General features: G+C 38.4%; 1 protein-coding gene across 2 annotated transcripts in view; it reads right to left on the bottom strand.

Moving 5' to 3' along the window:
* Positions 1-3,412: 3,412 nt before the first annotated feature.
* Positions 3,413-27,647, bottom strand: part of EDNRA (endothelin receptor type A) — a 63,897-nt gene continuing 39,662 nt past the window's right edge. Inside the window, exons 4-8 of one of the 2 annotated variants that reach the window (XM_032148022.2) lie at positions 15,727-15,925; positions 12,390-12,542; positions 8,450-8,583; positions 7,915-8,023; positions 3,413-5,946 (exon numbers count right to left, since the gene is read on the bottom strand). In XM_032148022.2, coding sequence (XP_032003913.1) covers positions 5,806-5,946; positions 7,915-8,023; positions 8,450-8,583; positions 12,390-12,542; positions 15,727-15,925 — 736 coding nt within the window. In that variant the 3' untranslated portion in view covers positions 3,413-5,805. Of the gene's footprint in view, positions 5,947-7,914; positions 8,024-8,449; positions 8,584-12,389; positions 12,543-15,726; positions 15,926-20,558; positions 21,613-27,647 lie in introns of those variants that run through there. The other variant, XM_032148018.2, reaches the window with a different exon arrangement.

The following is a 27,647-nucleotide window of genomic DNA, read 5'->3' as shown; positions in this document are numbered from 1 at the left end:
TATCAGGTTTCATAACATAGAGAAAAAGTTGGACCTATGAAATTAATTTTTCATTAGACACAAATATATTCCCTTTACCTGCTCAGACTTAGATGTTCTCATTTTAGGATATTTTAAAAGCACAAGCATTTAATTGAAGTTAACCCTAAAAGTCATACTCTGAGAGAAATAGAGAGCTATAGTTCATGGAGAAATGGCATTATTCTGAAAAAAGCATGCACAAATAGAATGAGTAAGAGGATGAGTGGGCTGGCTCATGCCTGTAATCCTAGCCCTTTGGGAGGCTGAGGCAGGTGGATTCCTTGAGCCCAGGAGTTTGAGACCTCCCTGGGCAACATGGTGAAACCTCGTCTCTACTAAAAATACAAAAAGTAGCGAGGTATGGTGACATGTGTCTGTAGTGCCAGCTACTGGGGAAGCTGAGATGGGAGGATTGCTTGAGCCCAGGAGGTCAAGGCTGCAGTGAACCGAGGTTGTGCCACTCCACTCCAACCTGTGCAATAGAGTGAGATCCTGTCTCAAAATAGAACAAAACAAACCACCCACCCCGCAAAAAAAAAAAAAAAAAAAAAAAGTGGAGTGAGTCAGAGCTGTCCTCTGTATGCTCTGGAGGTGCCTTGGGCCTGTGATTTGGCTGACAATGTGGTAGTACGCAGACTGCGCAGGGTCATTACTCCCACCTGGGACAAATCTATCACACAACATCAAGTATACAATTTTATCTACCTTCATAGAATCAAATTCAAGTAAAAGATGATCAGTTCCATTTAGATAAACTAGATAAAGGGTCTGTGGTTTAGGACTAAAAGGGAAAAATTTGTGGAATTCTCTATATTCCTCTGGGAAGATTCCATGACTCTTCCGATTCTAACTAGGGTTGGCATTGCTGTTCCTAATTTATTACCACCCCCAAAGAAATACAGCTGATAGAATCTACTGAATGATATTGATGCTAAAAGCTTGGGAAACCAGGAGATATAATGAGTTCTGGCTTCATCAAATCAAAAGTGAACTATTCTAGCATGCCTCAGAGGGAAAGCCCAGTTTTGCGGTTACAATGTTATTTTCAATCTTTGATTCTTTCCTGATTCTAGGAACCCAAGTCTGTCCCCTTTCAGTTTTAAAAACAAAAAAATTAAAGTATATCAGTGCTGACCAAATATAGATCCTGGTTTATCTTTGTTACTATTTAGAGAAAAGTATGGCAGAAACTTCTTCAAATATAGGATTATTAAAAAAACAAACAAACAAAAAAACACTTGGTTTTCATTGTGAAGACCCCGTTGGAATTTCAGAAACATTCAACTGCATATGGTAAACTTGCGCTCTGATTTAACTTTGCTTTGAAGTATGGAGTAAAATCAATAAATACAGGGCTGTACTCTATTATTTTACAAATAAAGAAATAGAAGACTCAGTATCATGAGCTTGGAGTGGTTTGGGAAGGCTGGCAGTATGTTTCCTTCACTCTACACATAAAAGGTTTTCCATGCTATCTCATGGACTAGTGATACTCCTAAGAACAACAATAGAGGTAATAGATTAGTCAAAGATTGATATTTGTCTCAAGTATTTCCTAATTATATCTAGGAATTGTGTTTCATTATTTTGATAATTTTAAATTACTTTTGAATGGAAAATAATATGTATTTACTGACTTTATAAAAACTCACAATGTAGAGACAATCTATATTGCTTATTCTTATGCCATTCTCCTAGAGGTGACATAAAGTTCATGCAAAGTAAAATGAGAGTTGTGGAAGCAAAGGCCCTCGTACTTGTCTGCTGATGTTCACCAACTGAAGTTAAAAGAATTTTGACTACTCTTTCCTTTGTGCTTTTACCAGCCCCTACGCTGACGTCTGTTGAGTCACCACAAAGCTCGTCACTGCATTTATTTATTTATTTATTAATCTGATTTCCTGTTCCCAGCTATTAGCACAATGTAATATGATAATTATTCATGGTATTTGTGTTGAGTGAACAGATAAATCAAGAAGGGGATGGAGGGATGGATGAAATGATGCAGCACAGGGATTTTTAGGGCAGTGGGGCTCTTCTGAATGATACTGTAATGGTGGATATGTGATATTATATGTTTGCCCAAACCCATAGAATGTCAAGCACAGAGTGAACCTTAATGTAAACTATAATCTTTAGTTAATAATATTGCATCAATATTGGTTCATTTACTGTAACAAATGTGCCACACTAATACAAGGTGTAAAAAATAGGGGGAAACTGTGTGGAGAAGGGGGAGAAAGCAGGGCATGTAGGAATTTTCTGTAATTTTGGATCAATTTTTCTGTAAACCTAGAACAGCTCTAAAAAACATAAAGTGTATTAAGTTAACAACAACAAAAGATGACTCAAGATAACTTAGATGAGATGGTCTTAGAATGTGTGTATTGCAAGCAACAGAAAACCAGATTTAACTAGTGTAGGTGAAAAGGTAAATGTGTTGGTTTGTTTACTGAAGCCATGAGAAAGCATCAGGGAGAGCTAGAACTGGGGACTTTAATGCTCTTCTTCATCTTCATGACACTCTAGATTGACTTTCTTCATAATGCTCAACCACGGAGTCCAGCCACACCCAGGCTCACAACCTCCCAGCCGTGCTTTAATAAGAAAACAGCTCTTTCTGACTTAGTTCTTACTGAGAAACTCCCAGAGGATGCTGGTCAGCCTCACCTAACCTAATCACTTATAGGAGAGGAGAGACTGGCTCTAACTGGAATATAGCTGTTTACAAGGCTGGAAACGAGTAGGCGTGTCAGGAGCCTATTGTGGTTATCCTGGCAAGAGAAGATGGTGCTCAGACTAGGGAGGTAGAGGCAGAGACAGAGAAGTGGTCAGGTTCTGGATATATTCTGAAGATAGGGCTCTCAGGACTTATGGAGATGTTGGCTACAAGGTGTGAGGAAAAGCAACGAGCAATGACTTCAAAGTTTTTATCCTGAACAACTAACTCCTAAAAAATGGGACTGTCTATAACTGAGCAGAGGAATATTAGGCAGTGCAGGCTGGAAGATATCAGGAGCTTCATTCTGGATATATTACAGTGTACTAGCCATCCAACTGTGAATGTCAAATAAACAGTTGGATATATATGAATCTCTTCCTCCAGGTATCTACCTGACATATTGCTTATTGACTGTAATTGTTTATTGCCTAGAATGCAAGCTCCATGGGATCAGGGACTTTGCTTGTTTTGTTTACTATGTCCCCAATATCTGGAAGAATGCCTGGTGCATAGTAGATGCCCAATTAAACTCACTGGAAATGTAAATGAAGGAATGAATGACAGAGTTAAATGCTCAGTACAACAAAATAGGTTGGTTGGGAATAGAGGTAGGAAGTACCTGTTTGATAGTAAATTGCTTTCCGGGATATTACTATGGAGAGGTTTGCAACAGGCATTATGTAACAAACATTTTCTATGGAAAACTATGTAAAAATGAAGAGACACTTCAAAGTTTCTGTAAACTTTTATTTTATACTTATGGGCCACTGCCAACTCAGGGCCTTGGCTTCTGGCTCATTTCTACAAAGTTACTTGTTGAAAAGATGTAGTAAAGGTAGAAATTGGAAATATTCCTACTAGTAAACCACAGTTACTTACCAGTCCATAAATAAAATGCACATTGAAGCCTTCAGAAATCTATGACTTTCTGAATTTATAAAATGCATTTTTTTCATATGAAAGAAACAAAGCATCTTGAAAAAAGGACAATTGTCTAAACAAAATGGTGTGAACCTATGGTTTATATTATAGGCATATATCACTGCATATGATGCGCCAGTGGAATAATAGATTTGACTGCTAACACACAAAAGGGCAGTACTTCTTAGCCTTGCAATTCAAGCAACTGGAACCTGATGTTATTTTACCTGTGCTTGTCCTAAAATATGGTCCAACAAATTATCTTACCTAATTTATTATCAGCAATCTGTCTGGTGAAGTCTGAAAGAAACATCAGACAACCTGGCAATTTCATCACCACATTGAGTTGAGGATAAGAACAATATAATACTTCAAAGTGTAATGACTTTTGCTCCAGCACAGGAAACAATATGATCCCAAATACTGCTTTATCAAACCAATCAACCAAACAAAACCCTATATTGCTAGTCCACAGCTTATCCGCTTTCACGCTGCCTCTTATATCCCATTTGTAATGGTAACATGGTTACAAGATTTATGAATGCAGAAGGTTGTTACAGGTTAAAATGGACTGAGGCAGGTTGTCATGATGAACAATCACCTAGATTTTACTCAGACTATGCACTTTGGCACAACTGCGGGGCACAATTATTAGATTAAATCCATACATACCATCACACACATGCATATATCACACACACAAATACATTCCACAGAGACAGTCTAGAAAAATGGGCTAAAAGAAATTTACAATTGTTTATATATATACACACACACTAGTAAAAGATTTTCTGCTGTACTCACAGTCTGTAAACATCTGGGAAAATGCCTGGCAAAAGTTACTGTGGGCCCTTTGAAATGGTGACAATGTGGGAGGGAGACGTTGGGGTGGGGATTTAGGTTCATACTGAAAACCCCGAGAAGTGAAGAATCTTAAGTTCTGGTGGCACATGGGGGTAATTATTTTTCACTGACATGATAAACTCATCTGGTCACTTCAAAATTATGTTTCCTATATGGAAAAGGGAATGATCAAAAAAGACTTACTGCCAGTTAACATTTTAAGAAAAATTAAGAGAATAGGAGGTGATATGTATATACATATATATGTCACTATTACAAATACCTGAATGAAAATTTCCAAATCATCTGAAAAATTCAATCTTTTCCTCTTAGGTGTGCTTTAGACTTCTATATACAGTGCACTGAAAGTCTCAGGCAGAGTTAAATGACACATACATTAAAATTTTGGTACTTGACATTGATTTTTCTTACAAAATTTACATGAAAAACAGATTGAACTTGTGAAAAAGAACTATCTGATTGAAGCATTACTTTTGATTTTAACATACAAAACATGTTCAAGATCCCTTGTAATAAAACACCATTTAAAAAAGAAAATACAGTTTTAAAAAAATTCTTTGAGTAACATCTATTAAATTGCCAAATGTGTCATCAGACTGTGCTTTAGGGGCCTGTAGTATTTGTTGTAGCTTTAGAATTTGTGTTTTAAAAAAATAAACAGTGACATGGAAAATACTAACCTAATTGCTCACCTGAATACTATTTTCATCTTTTTTTTTGCAAACTATGTGTAAATAAGTTCAAATAATCATGTTAGGCTATTACACAGTTAAAAAATACTGGCACCAAATGACATTTCAAATAAAAGTGACTTGAGCCCATATTGTGTTTGGCTGAAGGACAAAAAAATCACTTAAAAAAAGTAGAAAATCTTGTCATAATCTCTAAAGTTTCATGGTGACCAGTTCCCATTGAACATTCACCAGAACTGCCATAAAAGCTAGCCATGTACTTGAAAGCTCTATTTTCATGCAAAAGTAGTAAATATCCTTCTGGTTTCATTTAACAGTCTTCATTCTCCCCCAGCTCCCACAATTTTTTAGTGCTGAATACAACACGCGGAATATGTAAATTAGATCAATTAAAGAAGTACAATTCGTAGATGTTGTGGGTGGATAAACCAGTCTACCCTTGCGGTTTTGGAAAGCATTTCTTCTTGGGTGTGGGAGTGAGTTAAGGAAGAAGGATCAGAGAAGAGATTTCCGGAGTCACAGTTGCCTTGTGATTTTTTTCTCCGAGAGGATTATGGGAGTACCGAGGAGTGCTTCTAAGGGTGGTCAGTTCATGCTGTCCTTATGGCTGCTCCGGTCTGTGTTGTGGTTGTTTTGATCGTGGTTCTTCCACTGGATGCTTGTTCCGTTCATGGGGACCGAGGTCATCAGACTTTTGGACTGGTAACAGCAGCAGCAGAGGCATGACTGGGGGAAGGAGGAGATTCGAAGTAAGGCGAGCCTACCAGCCCATTCTCAGCCAAACACAGCGGCCCTGGGCCACGCTAACGAGGGGCAAATATCCATTCGCATTCGAGGGAAGTGAACCTTGACAGTAACCTAGAGTGGAGAGCCTGTTATCACCAGGCAGGAGTTACACCGTCCATTCCAGTGCAGAGAAATAGAACCCTTCTTTCTCATTTTATTACCAAGTGCAAGAGAAAGGGAAGGCAGTGTTGGTGAGAGGAAGGGCTCTCCACGGCTTGGGGCAGGCTTGGGTAGGGCTGCGCTGGCGCGGGGGGTGGTCCTAGCATTTCTTCAGTGTGCACCACCTGTGTGGCTCTCCACACCAGGTACCCCATCAGATTCTCACAATAGCCTTGGATGTTCTCCCATTTTATGCTATTCCCTCATTTTATGAATGAGGACAGTGAGGTCCAGAGAGGATAACGAGGACTCTATGGATTTGGGCTCTTTCTCTTGGATATGCTGCCTTTTTAGGAAGATTCATCAAAAAGTGGGATTATTTTCTGATAATTTTTACCTTGATTTTCCCTCCCCCAATGAATATGTAAATTAATGAGTAAGTAATAATTAATTTCAGCTTATATAATGTACTAATTTTAACCTGCATGTTAGTCAATCCATTTTGGGCCAAGTGTTTTGTGACTGGCAGACATTTCCAAGAAGACCTCAGAAATATGGCCCCAAACTTCCATACTGAGTTTCATCTGTTTGTGTGATTCCTTGGTTAATATATGTCTGCCTCTGTTTAGACTGTAAGTTCCATGCAGGCCGTTACTGTGTTTTTTTCTCTCTACTCTGTCCCTAATAGTAATCAACTCATATTGAGCACTTATTATTTCAAGCATTTTACATATATTACCCTCCTTATGAGAGAGATACTGTGATCATCCAATTTTATAGGTGAGGAAACTGAAAAAGGAGAGGCACTAACCAGACCTGGGGTAGACAGTTAGCAAGTGCAGGGCTGTAATGTCCATCGAGGCTCTTTGCTTCCAGAGCCTGCATTCTTGACCTCTACCGTACTCTGCCTCATATGTACCATAAGCTAAAGTTAAACAGCCTGGTCCAAGATACCAAAATCCAGTGAGGATTAAGCCTATGCTAAAATCATTTCAGGAACCAGAAAATGACACATCAATAAGACAGGCTTAGAGCTTCTGAAGGACGTGGGTGGCTGAGCTGGCTGGAGGTTTGAAAGCAGAAGGAAACTGATTTTGAATAAAATTATATTTGTTCAGATTCCCACAGCAATAAGCATTTACTTTCCTTGAAGATTCTATTACTAAGTACACAATTAAATAGCATTTAGTGAGAGCTTTCTTTTCTTTTCTTTTTTTTTTTTTTTTTGAGACTGAGTCTGGCTCTGCTGCCCAGGCTGGAGTGCAGTGGCCCTATCTTGGCTCACTGCAAGCTCCGCCTCCCGGGTTCACGCCATTCTCCGAGTAGCTGGGACTGCAAGCGCCGGCCACCACGCCCGACTAATTTTTGTATTTTTAGTAGAGACAGGGTTTCACCATGTTGGCCAGGATGGTCTCGATCAGTGAGAGCCTTCTTAACAATAGAGCTTATATTTTGTCAAGACTTTGGTTCAAGTCTAAGACAATGTAAGATATGAATAGGTCTTATGTACTCTCTGTGGCCTGGAGCATACATTGAAACATTTCTCTCTAAAGGAGGGTTCTAAACTGGCATGTGATTTAGTCCTTTTGATTTTAACCTCTTTGTATGTGGTTGTCTAAATAGGAACTGCTTTTCTGTTATGCCGACAATCTGACTCTCTTTCTGGGTAATAAAACATGATTTTCACTTCACTGCTAAAAAGGAGTACAGCTGATCAAAGTAATATTACAACTGGAATTGGCTGTGTCTGTTGACTGTTTAATATACTCATTTTGTTGTCTTTAAAAAATACTTGAAAAATCATCTTACCTGGAAACAATTTTTAAATTTCTTGCTCACAAAATACAGAGCTATGGGGTTTATACATGAATTCATGGTTGCCAAGTTAATACCGATGTAATCCATGAGCAGCAAGAAACTAGAGCAAAAGAAAATAGTGTAGAATAATTAGAATATATTGTTTTAAAATCTGCTCACTAGCATTTCTTCCTAGAATAAGCATTTTTCTTGCCCAGAAGCCATTTCTTATGGGTGGCAGTTAGAATTTTGTAAAAAGTGCTTGTTTAAATGGCAGTTTCAGTTTTGCAGGACAGTTACAGATACATCACTAGTTGGTTAGCTCAAACCCTTATGCACAGCCTCAGGAGGGGCGTGGCAAGATAACAGATGTGGCTTGCACACATTTTGGGATCAGTTATAGGCTATGTCAGCTAAAGAAAAAAATCAACTTTGCAGTTTTAATTTTCAGGGCTAATGGGCATGTAGAGTAGCTGGTTTTGTAAAAGTATTATAAATATGAAAATCTGAGAAACTCCAATTTTCTAGTGAGTACATAGGATCATACCTAAGTAATTCACATCGGTTCTTGTCCATCTCGTTATACACAGTTTTCTTCAATATACGGCTTAAATGAAGAGGGAACCAGCAAAGAGCAAAAATTACAACCAAGCAGAAAACTGTCTTTGCCACTTCTCGACGCTAAAGGAAAGTGAGAGAAAAAGAAAAAGGACAACAAATTTAGTATTTTTATACTAGATGCAAGAACTACAGTACCAGGAAGTAGGAGACATCAGGGAAAGAATAATTCAAAGAAGAGCCAGGAGAACAGCCTGGCTTACAGTGCCTCTACCTCTTCAAGATTCTAAGGTCAACGTTCTAACTAAGGAATTGCTAATGATGCTTCTGGGCAGCTTCCAGGAAGGACGGGGGTCTCAGGTTGGTTATTAGGGCAGGACAGAGGTTATATGCCAGGAGAGAGGTGGAAACTGGCTGGAGGCGAGCCAGCTGAGTCTGTGGCTGTGTGTGTGTAGGTGGCTGAGTCTGCCTGTGTGTGTGTGTGTGTGTGTGTGTGTGTGTGTGTGTAGGGGGGTGGGGTGTGACTGCATGGGGGAAAGGGTTAGCTAATGACTCTTAATAACAGGTAACTAATTAGCATTAATGATGGCATGGCAGGCAAGGAGACTGCACATCACATGATAATGCATGGACAAATCAACAAAGACCTTGGGAAAACAAAATAGGAGTGGGGACCGGAAAATGAAAAGTCATAGCACTGTGTTTTTTCCTTTTCCTGATCTTGAACACAGCTACTATTGGGATATTTTTGCTCTTTAAATTCTTTTCTTAATGACATGTAGTTCTTAATGACATATAAAAATATTATATATTGTTTGCAAGCAGAAAGATGAGGGTAAAGGATTATCAGCAGTGATGACTAGAAAATCTGGAACATGCTGACCTTGGACTGACTTCATGGAAGGTTTGCATGCCTTTGAGTCTGCTCAGGATCAAAAAACCTATAAATTAGGAATTATCTGCAACCATTCATTGGCATGCATTATTTGAGTATTATATTGCATGCATTTAGAAGCCGGACTAGGAACACAAAATGCAAGTTGTCTGTAACTGGGATCAGTTAATGTCAAAATAAAACTGATTAAAAACAGGGTCTGGAAGGGTAATGCTGGCTCAACCTGAAACATACAACATTAAGTCTGGGAAGCCTACAATAAACTCACATGATTGGCTGAGCCATTCAAAATATTCTGGGGCAGTTTTCATAACTCGCTACTCTAGCTCAAAGAACTGGGAATTCTTTAACCTCTCATAGTTATTGGGCTAGCTGGGATATGGCTTCGGAGTAATGACTGAGGGAAGAAATAAAATATTCAAATCTTCAGGAATGGGGGCTCTTTTTAATAGGGTCATTTTGTGTGTCCAGAAAGACAGTGTGCCCATAAAAATAGAAAAGCAGTGTATTAGGGGAGAGGTTACCTTTCCTGAGTGCATACTCAAAGAGGATAATGCTTTTAAAAGCAGTATTAGTACACTGCCATGATAGTCTGATACTTGCTTAACCAATATCCATTCTCCTGTCTTCCTTACCATCACTCTGGTCTTGATTTGTTAAGGCAGCTGGAGAACCTGGCCTAATTATCTACATGGCCACTTGGCACAGTTTTGACCCATTAGATGAAATAGAAAGCATTGCATGGGTTTCCGGAAGAGTTACTGAGAAGTATAGGGACACTCCTTTGATGCACACCCACGATGGGTTGTTTTCTGTTCTTCCCCTCTTGCTGCTTGGAAATCAGATATAAAAGTAGAGCTGCTGCTACTGTCTTCTGAGACTGAAGCAAAGATCAGCAAAACAGTAGATACCTGGCCTCTAACTTGGCTTGACCACTAAATCTTGATGTCTGAACTTTTTGCTATGGGGGAAAGATAAACTCCTTCTTGGTCAACTAACAGTTATTTTGGGTTTTGTGTTCCCAGCATCCAAACACAACCCCTAATTGATAAAACTGTCATCATTATGATGAGGAGAAATTAGAGACAACCAAGCAAGAAGCAAAACTATGAGCCCCACAGAGTATTAGTCAAGATGGCAAGGCTTTGTGCTCTATGCTTGCAGTCCTATCTGCAGGACCTCCAGCCACCCTTGCTCTTCTGTACTTAGGATTTGCTACAGCTTTGAGTGGCACCAAAAGGAACGTTAACTGCATGAGGGCAAAATCTTGGGTTCTAATCTCCATTTGGTTGAGCAAACCTCTTAATCACCTGTATAATAAACAATATATATCCTACCGATCTCAGAGGGTGCTTGGAGGAATCAAAAAAATAAGAAAAAGACATGGAAATGGAAATGCGCTTTAAAAACTTAAAAAATGCTATGTAAACATGAAGCAGCATATGACAATTATTTAATTGTTTCCACAATTAAATAATTAACATTATTCCAAAATTAAATAATTAATTATTTCCACAGCAAATACCACTCATAGCCTAAACAGGCTCAATCATGGTGTGAATGCAAAAATCCATATTTTAAAACACTGTTTTTCACAAACTCATTCTAACTACCTCCATTCCAAGAATGAGAGGAAATAATTGTAAACATATTAAGCAATTGGAGTATTTGAAACTTTCATGCCTGAACAAAGTCATACTAAGGTTTCTCAATGTAATCTTCCTGCTAAATGTCAATGAAAGATAATAGCTACCATTTTTATGGCATGTTAGATTTTATAAAGTACATGCATACACATTCATCCTTTTGATCCTCATGATACTATTGATTCATATATTATGCCCAATTTACAGATAAAAAGCTGAAGCTCAGAAAAATCAGTATAGTAGTTGAAGAGTTGCTGATGAGGAACTATGCGTGCACATGGTAATTATATAGGACAGATGTACAGACTCCATCAACAACTCACATTAACTTTTGGTGTAGTTGGCCATCATTATATACTTTTCTGTTGCAACAGGGAGCTTACCTGAAGTCCTAGGTTTACTCTTAGAATTAATGTAGATTAACATTTGCTGAATACCTACTAGGAGCTGGGTACTATTAGGCACCTTACATGTCTCAGGTAATCCCCATGATGTATTATTACATACATATTATGAGAAACTAGAAGTTCAGAGAGATTAAGCAATTTGCCCAAGGTCAGAGAGCCAAGTATGAGTCTAGTTTTGCCCTTGAAAGCCCACAGCTTTATCTGTTCTAATTTCACCCAGGAGGGACCAACATTAGCCTCCTATTGACATGTTCAAATTCCTTCAAGAACTTTGGGTCCTCCAACACTTTACCTCTTCTAATGTACATGATCCCATTTCCTAGCATAAGTCTCACATTAGACATTGCTCTAGAGAGGTTCATCTTCTTTTTCCTATTCCCCAAATGCATGGTTCCTATTCCACGTTCTAACTAGACTCCTGTTCTTCCACCTGAAATGCTCTCTGTCAACTTCTTCCCCATCAAATCCCACTTATCCTCCAAGGTCTGGTTCAATCCCCCTCATCCATGAACAGCTTCCCTATGACTCTATCTCATACCATTCCTGGCTTTCCATAGCCCAGGCTACTTTTACCACACCTGTGGTTCTATTTTTCAGTTGTTTTGCATGCGTATTTTATTTCTACAACAAGACTGTAAATCTGCATGGGGAGAAAGTCACATGCTTCTTTGTGTCCTGGTACAGTTTCAAGCCCAGTTGAATGCACGAACTCACATACACACATGCTCAGTACACTCCTGGCAAAATAGAGGGATAGTTCTTCTCTATTTGGGCCCAGCCTTCAGGACCACTTGTTTTATAGGCAGGTTTCCCATTTTACAAAAGAAATTTCTAACACTATTACTATAAAGAAAACAGTTACAAGATAGTATTTTCATTTTAGGAAATCAGGCTAATTCTACTAAAGACAGTATTTACAGGCCTGCTGCTGTCAAGGACTAACCAGTCCTGGCCAGATTTTCACGATGTTGTGGGATTTACCTGCTTAAGATGTTCACTGAGGGCAATTCTCAAGCTTCCATTCCTTCTGTTCAACATCTCACAAGTCATGAGGGTGTAGAAGATCGCGGTGCACACCAAGGGCATACAGAAATAGAACCCGAAGAGCCACCAGTCCTTTACATCTTGGTAGAACTTCAAAGTGAAAAAAAAAAAAGAAGAGAAAAGGAGGAGCAGAGTCATGTCAATTAACCATGCTGTGCCTCTGGTAGCTTTAAGGTCTTTAAACTTGCAGATACGTCTGTAAAATCATGCTTTCTGCTTGCAGTAATGGGTTTGGGAGTGGTCCTCAAAACTCAATTAAATTGGAAACTTCAGAAATTATCCTGGCTTTAAACAGCATATAAAGAAACTGCACTTACAAAAATTATCTTGACAAGGATACTTTTCATAGATTGAAGGTTTCAACTACACAATGGAAGAGCCCTAATCAATAAAAATAATGTCCTTCTAAAGCTCATAAAACATGATTTTGAGACAAAAGAATATATATGTTTATCTTTATTTCTTGATAAACCCCAAAATTTTGTTAGTGCCTGCTTTACTTTTGACTATTTTGGTGAAAGTGTATTTAACCTGAAACAGTGAAGGTTATGAATGGCTTATCTGTGTAGCTTTGGTTAATAGGGGTTAACCCTCTGCCTGGTATGCCTGCTATGTGACCTTAAAGCCAGCCACTTTGAACTTCAATAGCTATACTCTTCTCCCTCCTTTAATACTTACCACCTGGAAACTATTGAGGCAGCATATCTCAACTGAAGGCATGTCTGGTATTATCTAGCTGGGCAGGATTTATAAATACCAAGATTATTCAGTTTTACATCTGCTTAAAGAAGAAAACTTAATACCCTATAAAAATGGAAAATGAAAAATGATATCTAAATTCTTCTTCCCACGAAATTAATCACCAACTTGGGACGAAATGCTTTTTCTTTCCTTATAATGCTTCTTCAGATTGTTAATTTACTAAGGACAATGCAGTTCCCACAGTAAAAAAATAATCATGTTGCTCTGTAAAAAATGGGACAGTTTCTGAATATAGAAAGAGGCTAAGTGGGCTGCATTTATAACATGTCTATTAAAATAATCTAAAAATGGTTCCTAAAGACAAAAAATTTGGGGGAGGAGTTCTTGACTATTTTTATGCCACAGACCCTTTTGGAAGTCTGGTAAAGACTATAATCCCTTCTGAGAATAATACTTTTACATGCATAAAATAAAATACATAAGACTGCAATGGAAACCAATTACATTAAAGCACAGCTATCAAAATATTAGAAATTAAATTTTGATATAGTAATATTGTGTTTATTCACAAATAACAAACCTAATGATGGTTCTAATAACTACTGAACTGTTGAAGTGCTGAAATTCTGAAGAGCATAAATAATATTTTGAGATTATACAAGTGTTATATGGCATAAAAATGTCTGCTATTTTTATTACTGAAAAAGTCATGATACTGGTAAACACTATGGTGATTTGTTGGGTACATTCATAATAGAACGAAATGATAAATTCAGTTAGAAGTTAGTGAAAATAAACATGTTGTTTCTTTTCCAACCAAGTTCACAGATCCCTGAATTCTATCCTCAGGTTAAGTGCAAACTCCCAAAGGAGTTGGTTTATTCTAAACTGCTTACACAAACATTTCCCTGTTCCCAACACACTGTAGAAAGATTTCAGTCCTGAACTTAAAAAAAGTCAGGAGCACTCTCTCTCTCTTTTTTGAAGTGCAACACGAACACTCCTTTGAGCACCCATTCTCCCTTCTTTTGTGTCCTCTTTTTCCGGGTGCATTTGCTGGCTGGGTATAAATGACCCAGAAGCAGCTGCAGAGGGTCTGGAGGCTGACCCTTGAGAGGGCTGAATGGAGTCCCCTGCCCCCTCCATGGCAAAGGCCCACAGAGAAATGGGTAATGCATCTCTTTGGAACTGATGTCATCAACATGGGTAGAGGGGGGCCTACCATCAGTCTAGGGTAAAGTTGAAGAGCAAGAATGAAAAAAATAGGGGAAATAAATTTAGAAAAAGAGAACAGGACTTCAGACTTGGAATGAACTCTAAAAAATTATCTGTTCAACTCATACCCTTTACTGCAACCGTCTAGCCCACCCATGCCTGAAGGGTAGCTACCCTTTACTTGAACACGTCTAGATAGGAGTCTCTGTCTTTATGAAACAGCCCATTTCATTTTGTCTGGCTCTAAGGATTAGTAAGCTCCTTCTTATAGTGAACCTCTTTTCTCTAATGTTTGCATCTGAAATATCTAGATTGCTTATTCACACTGCCCAAATTCTGACAATCTCCTACTGTCTACTTTGTTTTTCACTTTGAAGACTAACCCAGTAAGAAACTTCAATTTTAAGTTGTTAGCTTGGCAGTTTTCATGAGCACTTTTAATTTTAAAACAAGAATTTCCAAGCAGGATAACTGGTCAACTGTAAAACCACGAATTCTGTGAATTTTCCAAGTTGGGAAAACATACCTTGAGATGTCTGTAAATAATTACATGTGGAATGTGAGCTACATGAAACTTACATCAAAGCACTAAATTATACTGATTTAAGAGAAATAGTTATCCTTTTGGTTTCCCTCCTCAGTCCACATGTTAGTTTTGCAAAGAAAAGATGCATTTTAAATAGGTTTCCCAAAATAGTCATGTGATTAAGCTTCTCAGAAAAACATTAATATGGTCAGGTGTATTAAAAAAAACAACAACTGAATTTGTTAAACCAAAATATTCTTTTAAAAAGTTCTACAATTTTATATTATTTGTATATTAGACACAGAAACTGTACTAATATAAGTACATGTAAGTACTACTCTCTACTTTGAATTAGTAAATCCATCTTTAAAGAATGTGAGAAATGTGCTTCTCCCCAAGTGACATAAGATAAACATCAGCACGTCTTCCAGATGGAAATTGTTGTGTTGTATTCATTATTATAAAAACAAATAGCATATGTGTGTATGTATATATATATATATATATATATATACACACACACACGCGCGCGCACACACACACACACACATCTAGTCCCTCTTAGTAAATTTGCTTTGGTATTCTTAGTGGTTTGGTGCAGAATAACAGATATGTCTACCATTGTGGTATAATATAAGAGTGAAAGCCAACATAACTGTTCTATTCAAGAATCTAGACACAGGTTTAACATCTACTTTTCATGCAACTGAGGAATATTTGACAGAAGAAACCACACTTGGCATTGTGGCGACGTCATCAAGTCTCAAGATGGTGAAGTCTAACGAAGGACCTCTTCCCTTCCCTAGTTAATTCCTTTTAAACGTTTAGTACCTCCATGAATTTTGATGTGGCATTGAGCATACAAGTTTTATGCTGTTCACCCCTGTATTCAAAGGGTACCATGACGAAGCCAATCGCTTCAGGAATGGCCAGGATAAAGGACAGGATCCAGATGGAGACAATTTCAATGGCAGTTACCAAAGGAATCCCAATTCCCTGAACACGACTCCAGGAGGCAACTGCTCTGTACCTGAAAAAAAAGGTAATGGAACCAAGTTGTTAGGAAATTTTAAATGTATTTCAATTAAACAAAAATTGTAAGTGGCAGGAAGCTCCTCCCCATTTCCAATACCAGTAATTGTCTTTTTAGGAATTTTCTGAGTCTTGGTATGAAAACCAAGTGGGGCTTTTTATTTATTTATTTTTTTTGAGACGGAGTCTTGCTCTGTTGCACAGGCTGCCAGGCTGGAGTTCAGTGGCGGGATCTCAGCTCACTGCAAGCTCCGCCTCCTGGGTTCACGCCATTCTGCTGCCTCAGCCGCCTGAGCAACTGGGACTGCTGGCACCCGCCACCACGCCCAGCTAATTTTGTTTTTGTATTTTTATTGCAGACGGGGTTTCACCGTGTTAGCCAGGATGGTCTCTATCTCCTGATCTCGTGATCTGCCCGCCTCGGCCTCCCAAAGTGTTGGGATTACAGGCTGAGCCACCACACCCGGCCACAAGTGGGGCTTTTAAGAGTTCCACCCATTTGGAAATCAACTGCCTGGCAGGCCTGAGGTCTGAGGTCTTTATTTGGTCTAGTGAAATCTTAGGAGAGTTTAGAATGTGGTGGTAACAGACAGCTGTGCCTATGTTTTTTAAGCTGGGGGAGAAATTGGATGGATGGGAGGGATCATGAAAGCTGCTGGTACTTGTTATAGTAATATCTTATTCCTCTTTATAAAATAAAAAAAGAAACCTTAAAGCATTATCTATGATGTGGGCCTAGATATCCTTGAGTGAATAATGACCACAGATATTCCATTGTTTCCTCCCTTCTTTTACCCTCAAAATATGAGCACGGTGGCCTTGTACTAGGTGGCAGTTTTAGTAAATACCTATTTGTGGTAAATGTCAAAGAAGGACTATATCACTCCCATTGTGGCCCTGTGCTAGAGCAGATACAACTTATTTAAAGACAATTTGGTTCCTAACCAAATTAGAGTTTACAATCTAACAGAAAAGAATGGCTCATACAGAGTATATAACATAAATGTGACTGAACGATTATGTGAATCAAAAAATTGTCTGGTAATAAGAAATTATGCTCACCCTATTTTTTACTTCACTATTTTAATGATAATAATCACATTTTTAAATGTTATATCTAAGGAAGGTCTGGTTTAGAAATCCTATGTTCTTTGACCTGATGTGATGGTCTGATGCTAACTGCTTTTAGACTTACTATTAAGAAGAGACCTGTGACGTGGTATGGTATTTTTGTGGCCTCATTCCTGAAATTTTTGTTGCTGCCGTAATGGAAAAGAAACATTTTCTTTTTATAGTTTTCATTAGTTAGTGCCAGAAGAAGGCTGTAAAACAGATTGAATGCACTGGAGACAGGTGCTCATGGGTTTGCAGGACATACAAAGTAATGTAGAAGATTAATCAATAAAGCCAAGGCAACATACAAGCTACCCATATCTGCCAAGACGAGCCCCCATCAGTTATATTTAGTGTACTGTCTCAGTACATTTACACAGTACATCTGTGAAAACACAACTCTTAGAATTATGCTGACTGATTCTTCATCAGAATTCCCTAGAGATGAACATGTATAGATTTGGGTATTTTACGATGATGCCACATGGCGTATTATATAGCACAATTTGCTGGAGAAATGTTTTATAAAATATTTTTAGGGTAAATAAGATTTGTGTACAATACAAATCCCAAAAAGGTCCAGATTATTTCAAAATGGGATAAAATACAGCTATGCAAACAGACCAAGAAAATCCTTTTATGATATAATCAAGATTGGATTTTAAAATTTATGGTTATTTCCATAAATTGTCCAGTGGGATAAAAATCATTGTTTATTTTTCTTTGTCCCCTTGTTGAACTGGCAGCCTGATACCCAGTAAAAGCTAAGAGGAATGGAGACAGGATGTCTATATCCCAAAGCTGTCAACGGAGTTACATCTATTTCTTCTTCCCTTCTCTCAGGTTGTTTACCAAGGAAGGTGATTTAAATAAAACACCCTATTTCATTAGAGAGTAAGAAAACCTGATTTCCTTGCCATGATTTGGGGTGAAAAGTGGCTTAAGGAATAAAATGTGGTCAACATGTTCTTATGACGAACATGTTCACAGACCAGCTTCATTTTTATAAAGTGCCATGAGTTCCCAGAATATTACACATCCATAATCCAATGTAAATTCAACATTCACAAATAAGTAGAAGTCATTTTTAGAGTCTAGTTTAGCAAATAATTCACGATCAGTCTGCTCCTTCATTAACCCACTCACTGAGAATTAGAATATTTTCCATTTATAATCACACAGGTCTTGATAACATCTCCATGAGATACGGGGAAAACAACCATAAGAACAATTAGAAACAATCATTTGTGATAATGGAGGTGGGGAAAGGTATGGAAACCACAAAACACTGGATGTTTCAAAACTGATTTCTATTTTGAATATAATGGCCCAACACACCGACACACAAATGTACTTTTCTCATGAGGTGCGATTATAAACAGCCTTCCATCTAGTCAGTATGTATATACATCTCTCTTTGTATATCTATGACATCTTCAGTTGTCATGGAAAATCTGCAAGTATAGATTCCACCACTGACAACTGCTGTTCCAGAAAGAATTCCTCCTCTCTGAAATGCTTTCTTCACTTGGTTTCCACCACAGTCTCCCAGTTTTCCTTCTGACTTACTGGCCATTCCTTCTCATTTACCTGGCTGGACCCCGCTTTCTCCACAAATTCTTAGCATTGGATTCGTCTGAGGGTGTAGTGCTCAGACATTTTTTCTATCTATGCGCTCTCCTTTGGTGATCTCATCTAGTCTCATGGCTTTAGTGTCATTTAACTATCCATCTACCGGTAATTCCGAAATTTATACCTCTAGCCTGGTGCCTCACCTTTAACTCTAGACTTGTATCTCCAACTGCCTACTTGCAAGCTCCACTAGGACACCTAATAGGCATCTAAACACTCCCAAATCAGACTCCTTGTCTTCCTTGCCACTAAACTTTTCTGCAGTTTTTCCCATCTCTGGCCCCAAACATTGGGTTAGATTTCACTCCTATTCCACCACACATCCAATTCTCCAGCAAATCTTGCAACAACTTCTTTCAAGATATATCCAAATGCAACCACTTTTCACCGTGTACCTATTATCGCAGTGCCTTGATGATTGCCATAGCTTCCTAACTGATCTCCCTATGTCCACCTTGCTTTGCCACAGCCTCATCTGAACATAGCAACTGGAGTGAGGCTGTTATGTCAGACCAGAGCACCCTCTGCTCCAAACCCCCCGTGGCCTCCCACCCCTGTGAGAACGCCCACAGGTGTCCTCAGAGCTGCTTCCTCACTTCCTTCAGGTTTTTACTCAATTGCAGTTTTTCATGGAAGCCTTCCCTGGAGACCCTGCTTAAGTTTGCCAACTCCCCCTCCAGAATTGTCTCTCTCACCCTGATTCATTTTTCCCCATAGCACTTCAATGTGACCAACAATGTTCTATTTATTTATTTGGTTTATCATCTATGCTGTCCCCTCTCCTTTAGAATATAAGTTCCCAGCCGGGCGTGATGGTTCATGCCTGCAATCCCAGCACTTTGGGAGGCTGAGGGGGGTGATCGCTTGACACCCTGGGCAACATGGTGAAATTCCATCTCTACAAAAATACAAAAATTAGCCAGGCATGGTGGTGTGTGCCTATAGTCCCAGCTACTTGGGAGGCTGGGGTGGGAGGATCCCCTGAGCCCAGGGAGGTTGAGCCTGCAGTGATCCCTGATCATGACGCTGCATTCCAGCCTGGGTGACAGAGTAAGACCCTGTCTGAAAAAAAAAAAAAAAAGAAAGAAAAGAAAAAAAGTGAAAAAAAGCATATAAGCTTCATAAGGTCTGACATTTTGTATGTTGGTCACAATACCTAGAACAACAAGTGCCGAATAAATACCTGTTGAATGAAGTGTCTTTTTGTTGGCGTTTTCATGCATGTTACCACTCATATACCTTACCTTACCTTAATTGGCTAGGGAATTCTTAATCTCTAGGGAATTCTGATGAAGAATCAGTCAGCATAATTTTAAGAGTTGTGTTTACACAGATGTACTGTGTAACCTTACCTTACCTTAACTGGCTAAAGCTAATATTCACACTACATTCTGATCATTTTCCTATTTTTCAAGCTAGCCATGAATTAGGCCATGGATTAAAAGCTAATACTTTCAGAAGTCCAGATTCAGTAATTTAAAGGAGGGATCTATGGGCTGATCTTTCTGCCCCATATGTTCCAGTTGGGAACCTGAGAACTGGCATCTTGTCACATCCTCTGCCTGGTCTCCAGTGAACCTGGGGCATCTGGACCATGGCTCAGGGCTGCCAACTCCCGGTAGAGCCTTTTCCCATTATATCACCTTGTACCCTGTCATGTGATAGGCCAAAATAAAAGTATAACATATATATTTTATTCATGTAAAGATGTTTGTTAGTGCATGTGCCTATAAATAGATTTTTACATGTTATTAAGGTCAGAGGCATTTAATGCATGTTTACTGAATCTTGAAGGTGTGGTCTGGGATAGTCATTAAGTTTAAAAATGTTTATTCTTGAAAGAACTTTAAAACATTATAAAATAAAACAAATTAAAAAGATACTACTTCAACAAAATCTATTTTTTTATTCTTTTCTTGTTTTGATTCTCATAGGCATAGTTTGAATAGACTATAATCATACGACTCACAATTTTTAAATTTTAGCTTTATTTACATTAAAAATACTCTCCTATGTTTCTACATGGTCGTGGCACTTATCAATTTAATGGCTACACAGTATAACAAGATTTTGATATAATTTACTTGAATCTTTTTTCTATGTTCAAATCATTTCTAGTGTTTCACAGTTGTGAATAAGACACCTATAAGCTTGTTTGTACACATATTTTTTTTTCTCTTTCTGAATGATTTTTCTGGATTAATTATCTTGAGTGGGATTACTGGATCAGGGAATAAATAGGTGGCTGAAATGCCTTAACAAAGAAGTTTCTACCAAGTGCCTGTCAATGAATGCTTGCCTGTGTTAGAATTTATTATTTATTCTTATTTGCCACTTCCATAAGGTACAGTGCCACCCCTATCTTTACCTCTGCACATCTTTAATTAACAGCAAACTTGATCATTTGTAATGGTTGTTAATGATTTATATCTCTGATACCATATGGAGGTTTGGAAGCTAAATGCTAGCAGGAAGAATTCTTTTTTAGAGATAGGGTCTTACTCTGTCATCCAGGCTGAAGTGCAGTGGCACAATCATAGCTGCAGCCTCCAACACCTGTGCTCCCTTAAGGGATCCTCCTACCTCAGGCTCCCTAGTAGCTACGACTATTGGTGCCCACCACCATGCCAGGATAATTTTAAAAAATATTTTTTGTAGAGACAAGGATCTCGCTATGTTGCCCAGGCTAGTCTCGAATTCCTGACTTCAAGCCATCCTCCTGCTTCGGCCTCCTAAGGCTGAGCCGCTGCAACTGCTTGGCCAATTCCAATTTAGAAGAGAATCAGGTGTGGTGAATTAAAAGACAGCTGCAAATGCTTTACCACTTCTTCAGTTGAGTTCTTAAATTGAGCTGGCCTGTGACTACTTTGATCAATTGAGTGTGGCTAGAATGATGTTTTGCAATTCCAGGTCTGGCCTCTGAAAGGAGCCTTGAGCCTGCTGGAGCAAAAACATTGAGAGGACCCTGAGACTACATGGAGGGGGAGATGGGCTCTGCTGAGCTCAGACTTCCAGCTGTCCCTGCCAAGGTGCCAGGCATGTGAGTGTTGCACCTCTGACACAAGCTCAGAGTCAGCTGAAGTCCACCAACCCCAGCTGAAGTGACAAGGAGCAGAAGAATTGCCCAAATTCCTGACCTTCAACATGGTGAGATATGATAAAACGGTTGTTGTTCTGAATTGCTAAGTTTTGGGGTAGTTATCAAAGAGAAACGGGGTAGCAAAATTAACCAGTTGCCTGATCTTGAAAATAGAATAAGATAAAAGAACAAATAACTCAGTGCAATAGTGAACAGACTCCCAAATAAGATCCTATTGCCCTAGCCAGCCTTGGACTTTGTCCAGTTCCCTGCTCATGTCTTCTGGCTCAGACCCTTCCTCTGTGTCTTCACTATTGTCATGGTGCAATAGAAAACTATAACACCAGGAAAATAAGGAGAAACCAAGTCCAACTCTAACAAAGAGGTTTTTCTGAAAACCACCTTCATGTTTCTTGAGTTAGGATATACCTTTGAGAATATCACAGAGACCACTGAGCAATTATTTGAAATGATGGGTTCAAGAACTGACATCAGCTTTTCAGCCATATAAAACAAAGCTGCCTTATTAATGGATCTTTGCAACTTTTCCAAGTATCTAATAACACATCACTCTGGAATAGTTGTTAAAAGAGTTTTATCTTTTTATAGACTTCTTCCCCAGGCAACTTTTAACAAATTGGATCTGTACCCAGACCTTTTTACTGGTCTGACCCCATCATCATCATCTTCCACTTTAACACAACTTTGCAAAGAACAACAGTGATCCCTCCTACCCCCCTCCTGCTGCTGCTTTTTTTTTTTTTCTTGCCTCCGAACATACTCAAAATGATATATAAAACTTGTCACTTTCAGCATGTAAAAATACCTATTTTAATAGCTGGTAATGGCTGGTTATTCATTTCTGTTGGGAAAAGTTTGTTCGTTATAGAAGTATACTGCCTTAGAATTAAAAAGATAATTCACCGAAAAAGCTGGATAGGGGTCAAAATTTGTTTCTGAATTTCTTCAGTTCCTGATTTGTCTTTTTCTCAAATGACCAAGGATGTGAAACTAGATTTGCGGGAGGAATTATTCAAAAGGTTAAAGTGAGACAAGTCCATAGTTGAAATTAGCGATGAAAGCCTATCCATTCTGGCAGAAATCATGTGCTTTCTCTCAGTCCTGTTTACCTTATTCAGATTAAAAGCTGATAGTGAGAAAGCTAGATCTTTTCTTTGATCTTACATCATTCTGTAATCATTGGTTAATGAAGTAATAAAGAAATCCTATAGAACTTGGATGTATGGTTTCTCTCATTTTCTTTCAAACAACTCTGAAATGTGAGGTAATTATGTTTTTAAAATACTGTGTAAAAAAATCATGAGAACTCTTTGTCCTGGGCCATAATTTATTCAGCTCATAAAATGAAAGTAGGGATTCACAAACTGCAACAGGTTCCAAACTCCCTTTTCATTCCTTGTTTCATTTTAAAAAGTGTTTTTTTTTTTTTTTTTTGTAGTAGTAGTAGAATATAATGCAACCAAATGAAGAGTTAAAGCAAATGGAATCTTATCTTCAGGAATTAAGTGTGAATGATTCATTCTCTCGTGTGAAAGCTTTTGAAATAGAAATGTCAAATAGATTCCCTACATACAAGTCCTGAAGCTTAGGGTCAATACCAAATGAAATGTAAAAATAGTAAATTGTGTGTCTAGGGAACAAAGAATGATTAGTTTATTTTCAAGGAAAAACCTTTTGGATTAAGGCTGATTTTTGTGAGAGTGGAATTTTAAAATAGTTCATCTCCTTGATCTACAACTCAGATCAAATCTTAATGAGATAGATTCTTGGCATCATTTTTTCTTACTTTCTTTTTTTTCTTTTCTTTCTTTTCCTTCCCTTCCTTCCTTCAGTCCTTCCTTTCTTTTTAACTAAGAATCACTCACATTTCATTTGATACACAACTATTTATCGTGATGGAACATCTTATTTCTCTTTCTTCATGCATGAGATGAAGAGAGGAGGTGGTATGGGTGAGGTGACCCGACACTAGATATAGGAATCTATGACCTAACCTTCCCGCTATCTCCCCGACTCAACACTGGGCATGACTGAAGCTCCGCATGATGCTCCGAGATCCCCCCAAGGAAGAAAGAGGAGGCAGAACAAAAAAGTGAGGAGGAACCAGCTCTGCCCCCTGGGCCTGTGAGAGGAGTGTCAATTTTTCCCAGCTTATTACTTTTTTAAAAAAGTTTTATGAATGTTTAATCTGAAGGTTTTAAAATACTATATCTTAAAATACATTTATAATTTTATTCAGAATTTCTACCATTCTTTTAAAGTTCAGAAGGGTCTTCCTTCCCTTTCCAGAGATCAGAAAGATAGTCTATTTTCTTCTACTGCTTTATGGTGTAAACAAAAAATAAAATTCTAAGCCCCTCAAATGACTGAATGGACCCCTCCTCTTGGCCAAGGGGATTTCAAAGAAACCTAAAATACGAGTTCAGGCCATGATGGGAAGGGGATGTCGGACCTGCCTCTTCATACTTTCCTCTCTTTGGAATTCAGGCACAACAGGCCAGCATTAACGTTAAAACAGATCTTAAGACTAACAAAACAGGACGGGCGTGGTGGCTCACGCCTGTAATTCCAGCACTTTGGGAGGCTGAGGCGGGTAGATCACGAGGTCAGGAGATTGAAACCACCCTGGCTAACATGGTGAAACCCCGTCTCTACTAAAAACAAAAAATAAGCCGGGCATGGTGGTGGGCACCTGTAGTTTCAGCTACTCAGGAAGCTGAGGCAGGAGAATGGCATGAACCCGGGAGGTGGAGCTTGCAGTGAGCCGAGATCAAGCCACTGCACTCTAGCCTGGGCCACAGAGCAAGACTCTGTCTCAAAAAAACAAAAAAAACCCTAACAAAACAGACTCTCTGTAGCAGTGAGATACCAAATCCCAAGCATGCTCTAGTATAGCATTACATAACAGAGAGAAGGCCCTGAAAGAAATAGAAGTATTTCACTCCAAAATATATTTCTTTGAGCTATTTGAAATGGCCCTGTATAGCCATCTCTTGTGGGGAAAATTTACATTCTGTAGATAATTCCCTTCCATTTCCAGGTCTTTTCCTGATCCAGGAGAGATTTAACTAAGAGTCTGGCACCTTTTAAGATCTGATAAGAGACATTTACCATCTATTCTCATACTACCTGGAGACTTCATCTACATAGAACCTTGGCTTCCACAACCCTCTTATCCTAACCCCAAGCACTTCTTGTCAGCATTTGCTGACTTCAAATCTTTAGGCAAAACTTAACTCTTTCAACTAAATGCCAGTCAGGGAATCTTTGAATGCACCTATCACCTGGAAGCACCGCCCTGCCCTCCTCACCCAACCTCCACTTCAAGATGTCCCATGTTTCCAGGCCAAACCACTGTAAGCCTTACATGTATGGATTTATGTTTTTACCTGTAACTTCTGTCTTCCTAAAATGTATAAAATTAAACTGTAACTCAACAACCTTGGGCACAGGTTCTCGGGGCCTCCTGAGGCTGTGTCACGGGTCATGGTCTTCACATTTGGTTCGGAATACATCTCTTCAACTATTTTTCAGAGTTTGGCTTTCTTCATCAACAATGGTTTGAGTTTTTACATGCTTGAGTATAGTGGTTAAGAATGCAGACTATCAACATTTGATTAGTGGCTCTAACACTTAGTAGCCATGCTGACTTGGTTAATCTCTTTCAACCTCAGCTTCCCTGTCTGTAAAGTGGAGATAACACACTAACTATCACAGTTACATAAACTAATTTTTTTTTTTTTTTTTTTTTTTGAGACAGAGTCTCACTCCATCACCCAGCCTGGAGTGCAGCTGCTGTTGTCTAACCTCTGCTCACTGCAACTTCCGCCTCCCGGGTTCAAGCGATTCTTGTGCCTTAGCCTCCCAAGTAGCTGGGACTATAGGTGCCTACCACCATGCCTAGCTAATTTTTGTATTATTTGTACACATTGGGTTTCACCTGTTGGGCAGCCTGGTCTTGAACTCCTGGCTTCAAGTGATCGGCCCACTTTGGCCTCACAAAGTGCTGGGATTACAGGCATGAGCCACCTCACCCAGCCCTAAACTAATTTTTGTAAAGTATTTTCAATAGGGCCTAACACTTAGTAATACTCAGTAAATGGTAATAATTATAAATATTATTATTGATATGTACAGAAGACTTTAACAGGTTTTTTCCCTCAGATGGCTAAATAGCATTATTTATTGATAAATCTTTCCTCCCCCGATTATATTCAAAGTGATTTCAGCCTATATTATTAATACATTCTTGTGTATTCCAGCACCTGAGTCGAGTTTTCCCACTGATTTGTCAATGTGTTCATGGGTTTGCATTACATTGTTTAAGACACTGTAGCTTTATAGCATTTAAAATGACCACATAGGCCACTGCATTCTAATCCGGGTGACAGAGCAAGACCCTGTATTTTAATAAAAAGAAAAATCATATAGGAAGAACATGTGTGTAGGACACATTTTTTTTTTTCAAAATGTCATGATTATTTTCCCATTTCTTTTCTCTACATGAATTTTAGAGTTGTAACTAAAAAATTTAATTAGATATTATAACGAAAATACATGGTTACATCTCTGAAAGAAATGTAACTTGATGATATGCAGCTTGATGAATACAGGAAAAATTTTACTTGTATTAGCAATGTAATAGGTGCAATTTAATGCTTTTAATTTTTAGATAATATAACACTTTGAATGAAAGAAGAAATGATGTTGGGATGCTGGGAGTGGGAACATCAGAGTGAGAATTTATTAGTGAATCAAATCCACATCATAAGTGTTTATTCAGCTTTTTATGGTCTAAGGTACCATGATCTATTTAGTCAAGTGGAGATTATATTATATTATTTAATCAAGTGGCCACCTATCGTATGTAAGTGTTTTTATGCAGCAGCCTTTAACATCTAATATAATGTAGATGTAACTCAAAGAGACCCTAGACTTTCCTACAAATGACTGAAGGGTCTTATTAATAGATGATAAAATTATTTCTGATCTTTGTGTTTACCATTGCAATGGGAACATTTTTGTCAATGGTATGATTGCATTTTAAATTACTAATGAAGTTATTTTTTGTGTTTTATTTTTAATAATACATTTTTATTTTGTGTTTCACAGTTATAGCCATTTATTTATTTATTCCTGGGCTCAGGTGATTCTCCCACCTTAGCCTCCTGAATAGCTGGGACTACAGGCATGCATCACCATGTCCAGCTAATTTTTTGTATTTTTGGTAGAGATGGGGTTTTCCTGTGTTACCCAGGCTAGTTTCAAACTCCTGGGCTCAAGCAATCAGCCCACCTTGGCCTCCTAAAGTGCTAGGATTACAGGTGTGAGCCACCGTGCCCAGCTGACATAAATTTATAACAAGGATACCATTCTAATTTTCTAATTACTGATTGAATGCACATTTTTATGTTTTAACAGTAACAATTTTTGTCCTAACAATAATTATAAATGTAAAATAACAGAATATCTGTAAACGCTTTAATGTTCTTTAGGAGAGTGAGCCTTTTATTTCTATAATGATGAGACTCAGGTTCCCTGATAAAGTGATTGTCAGGGAATGCGTTAGAATGAAAACCTCTTCTAAATTGTATGCAGGCTAATTAAATAGGTCATTATACACCACTTGTGTGAGATTATAGTAAATATAAAAGAGTACCACAGATGTGTTATAAAGTTCCTAATTTCATTCTTATAATTGCTGCTATGAAAACCAGAAGGTAAAGAAAATACCATCTAGAAGTTCACAGAATTCAGAAGGGCTTCTTTAGGGAACGCTTAACAATCATGTGTGCGGATTCTGGAAAGACTTCAGGACATTTGATGGAGTTTTCGGAATTGGATAAAGGGATGCTTCTGGTGTTGCCCTCTTTTT

This window comes from Hylobates moloch, unplaced genomic scaffold (genome assembly GCF_009828535.3).
Source record: "Hylobates moloch isolate HMO894 unplaced genomic scaffold, HMol_V3 SCAFFOLD_3, whole genome shotgun sequence".
NCBI classification, from domain to species: Eukaryota; Metazoa; Chordata; class Mammalia; order Primates; family Hylobatidae; genus Hylobates; species Hylobates moloch.
Note: the sequence above shows the minus strand (reverse complement) of the source record. Positions and strands in the feature narration are given on the sequence as shown.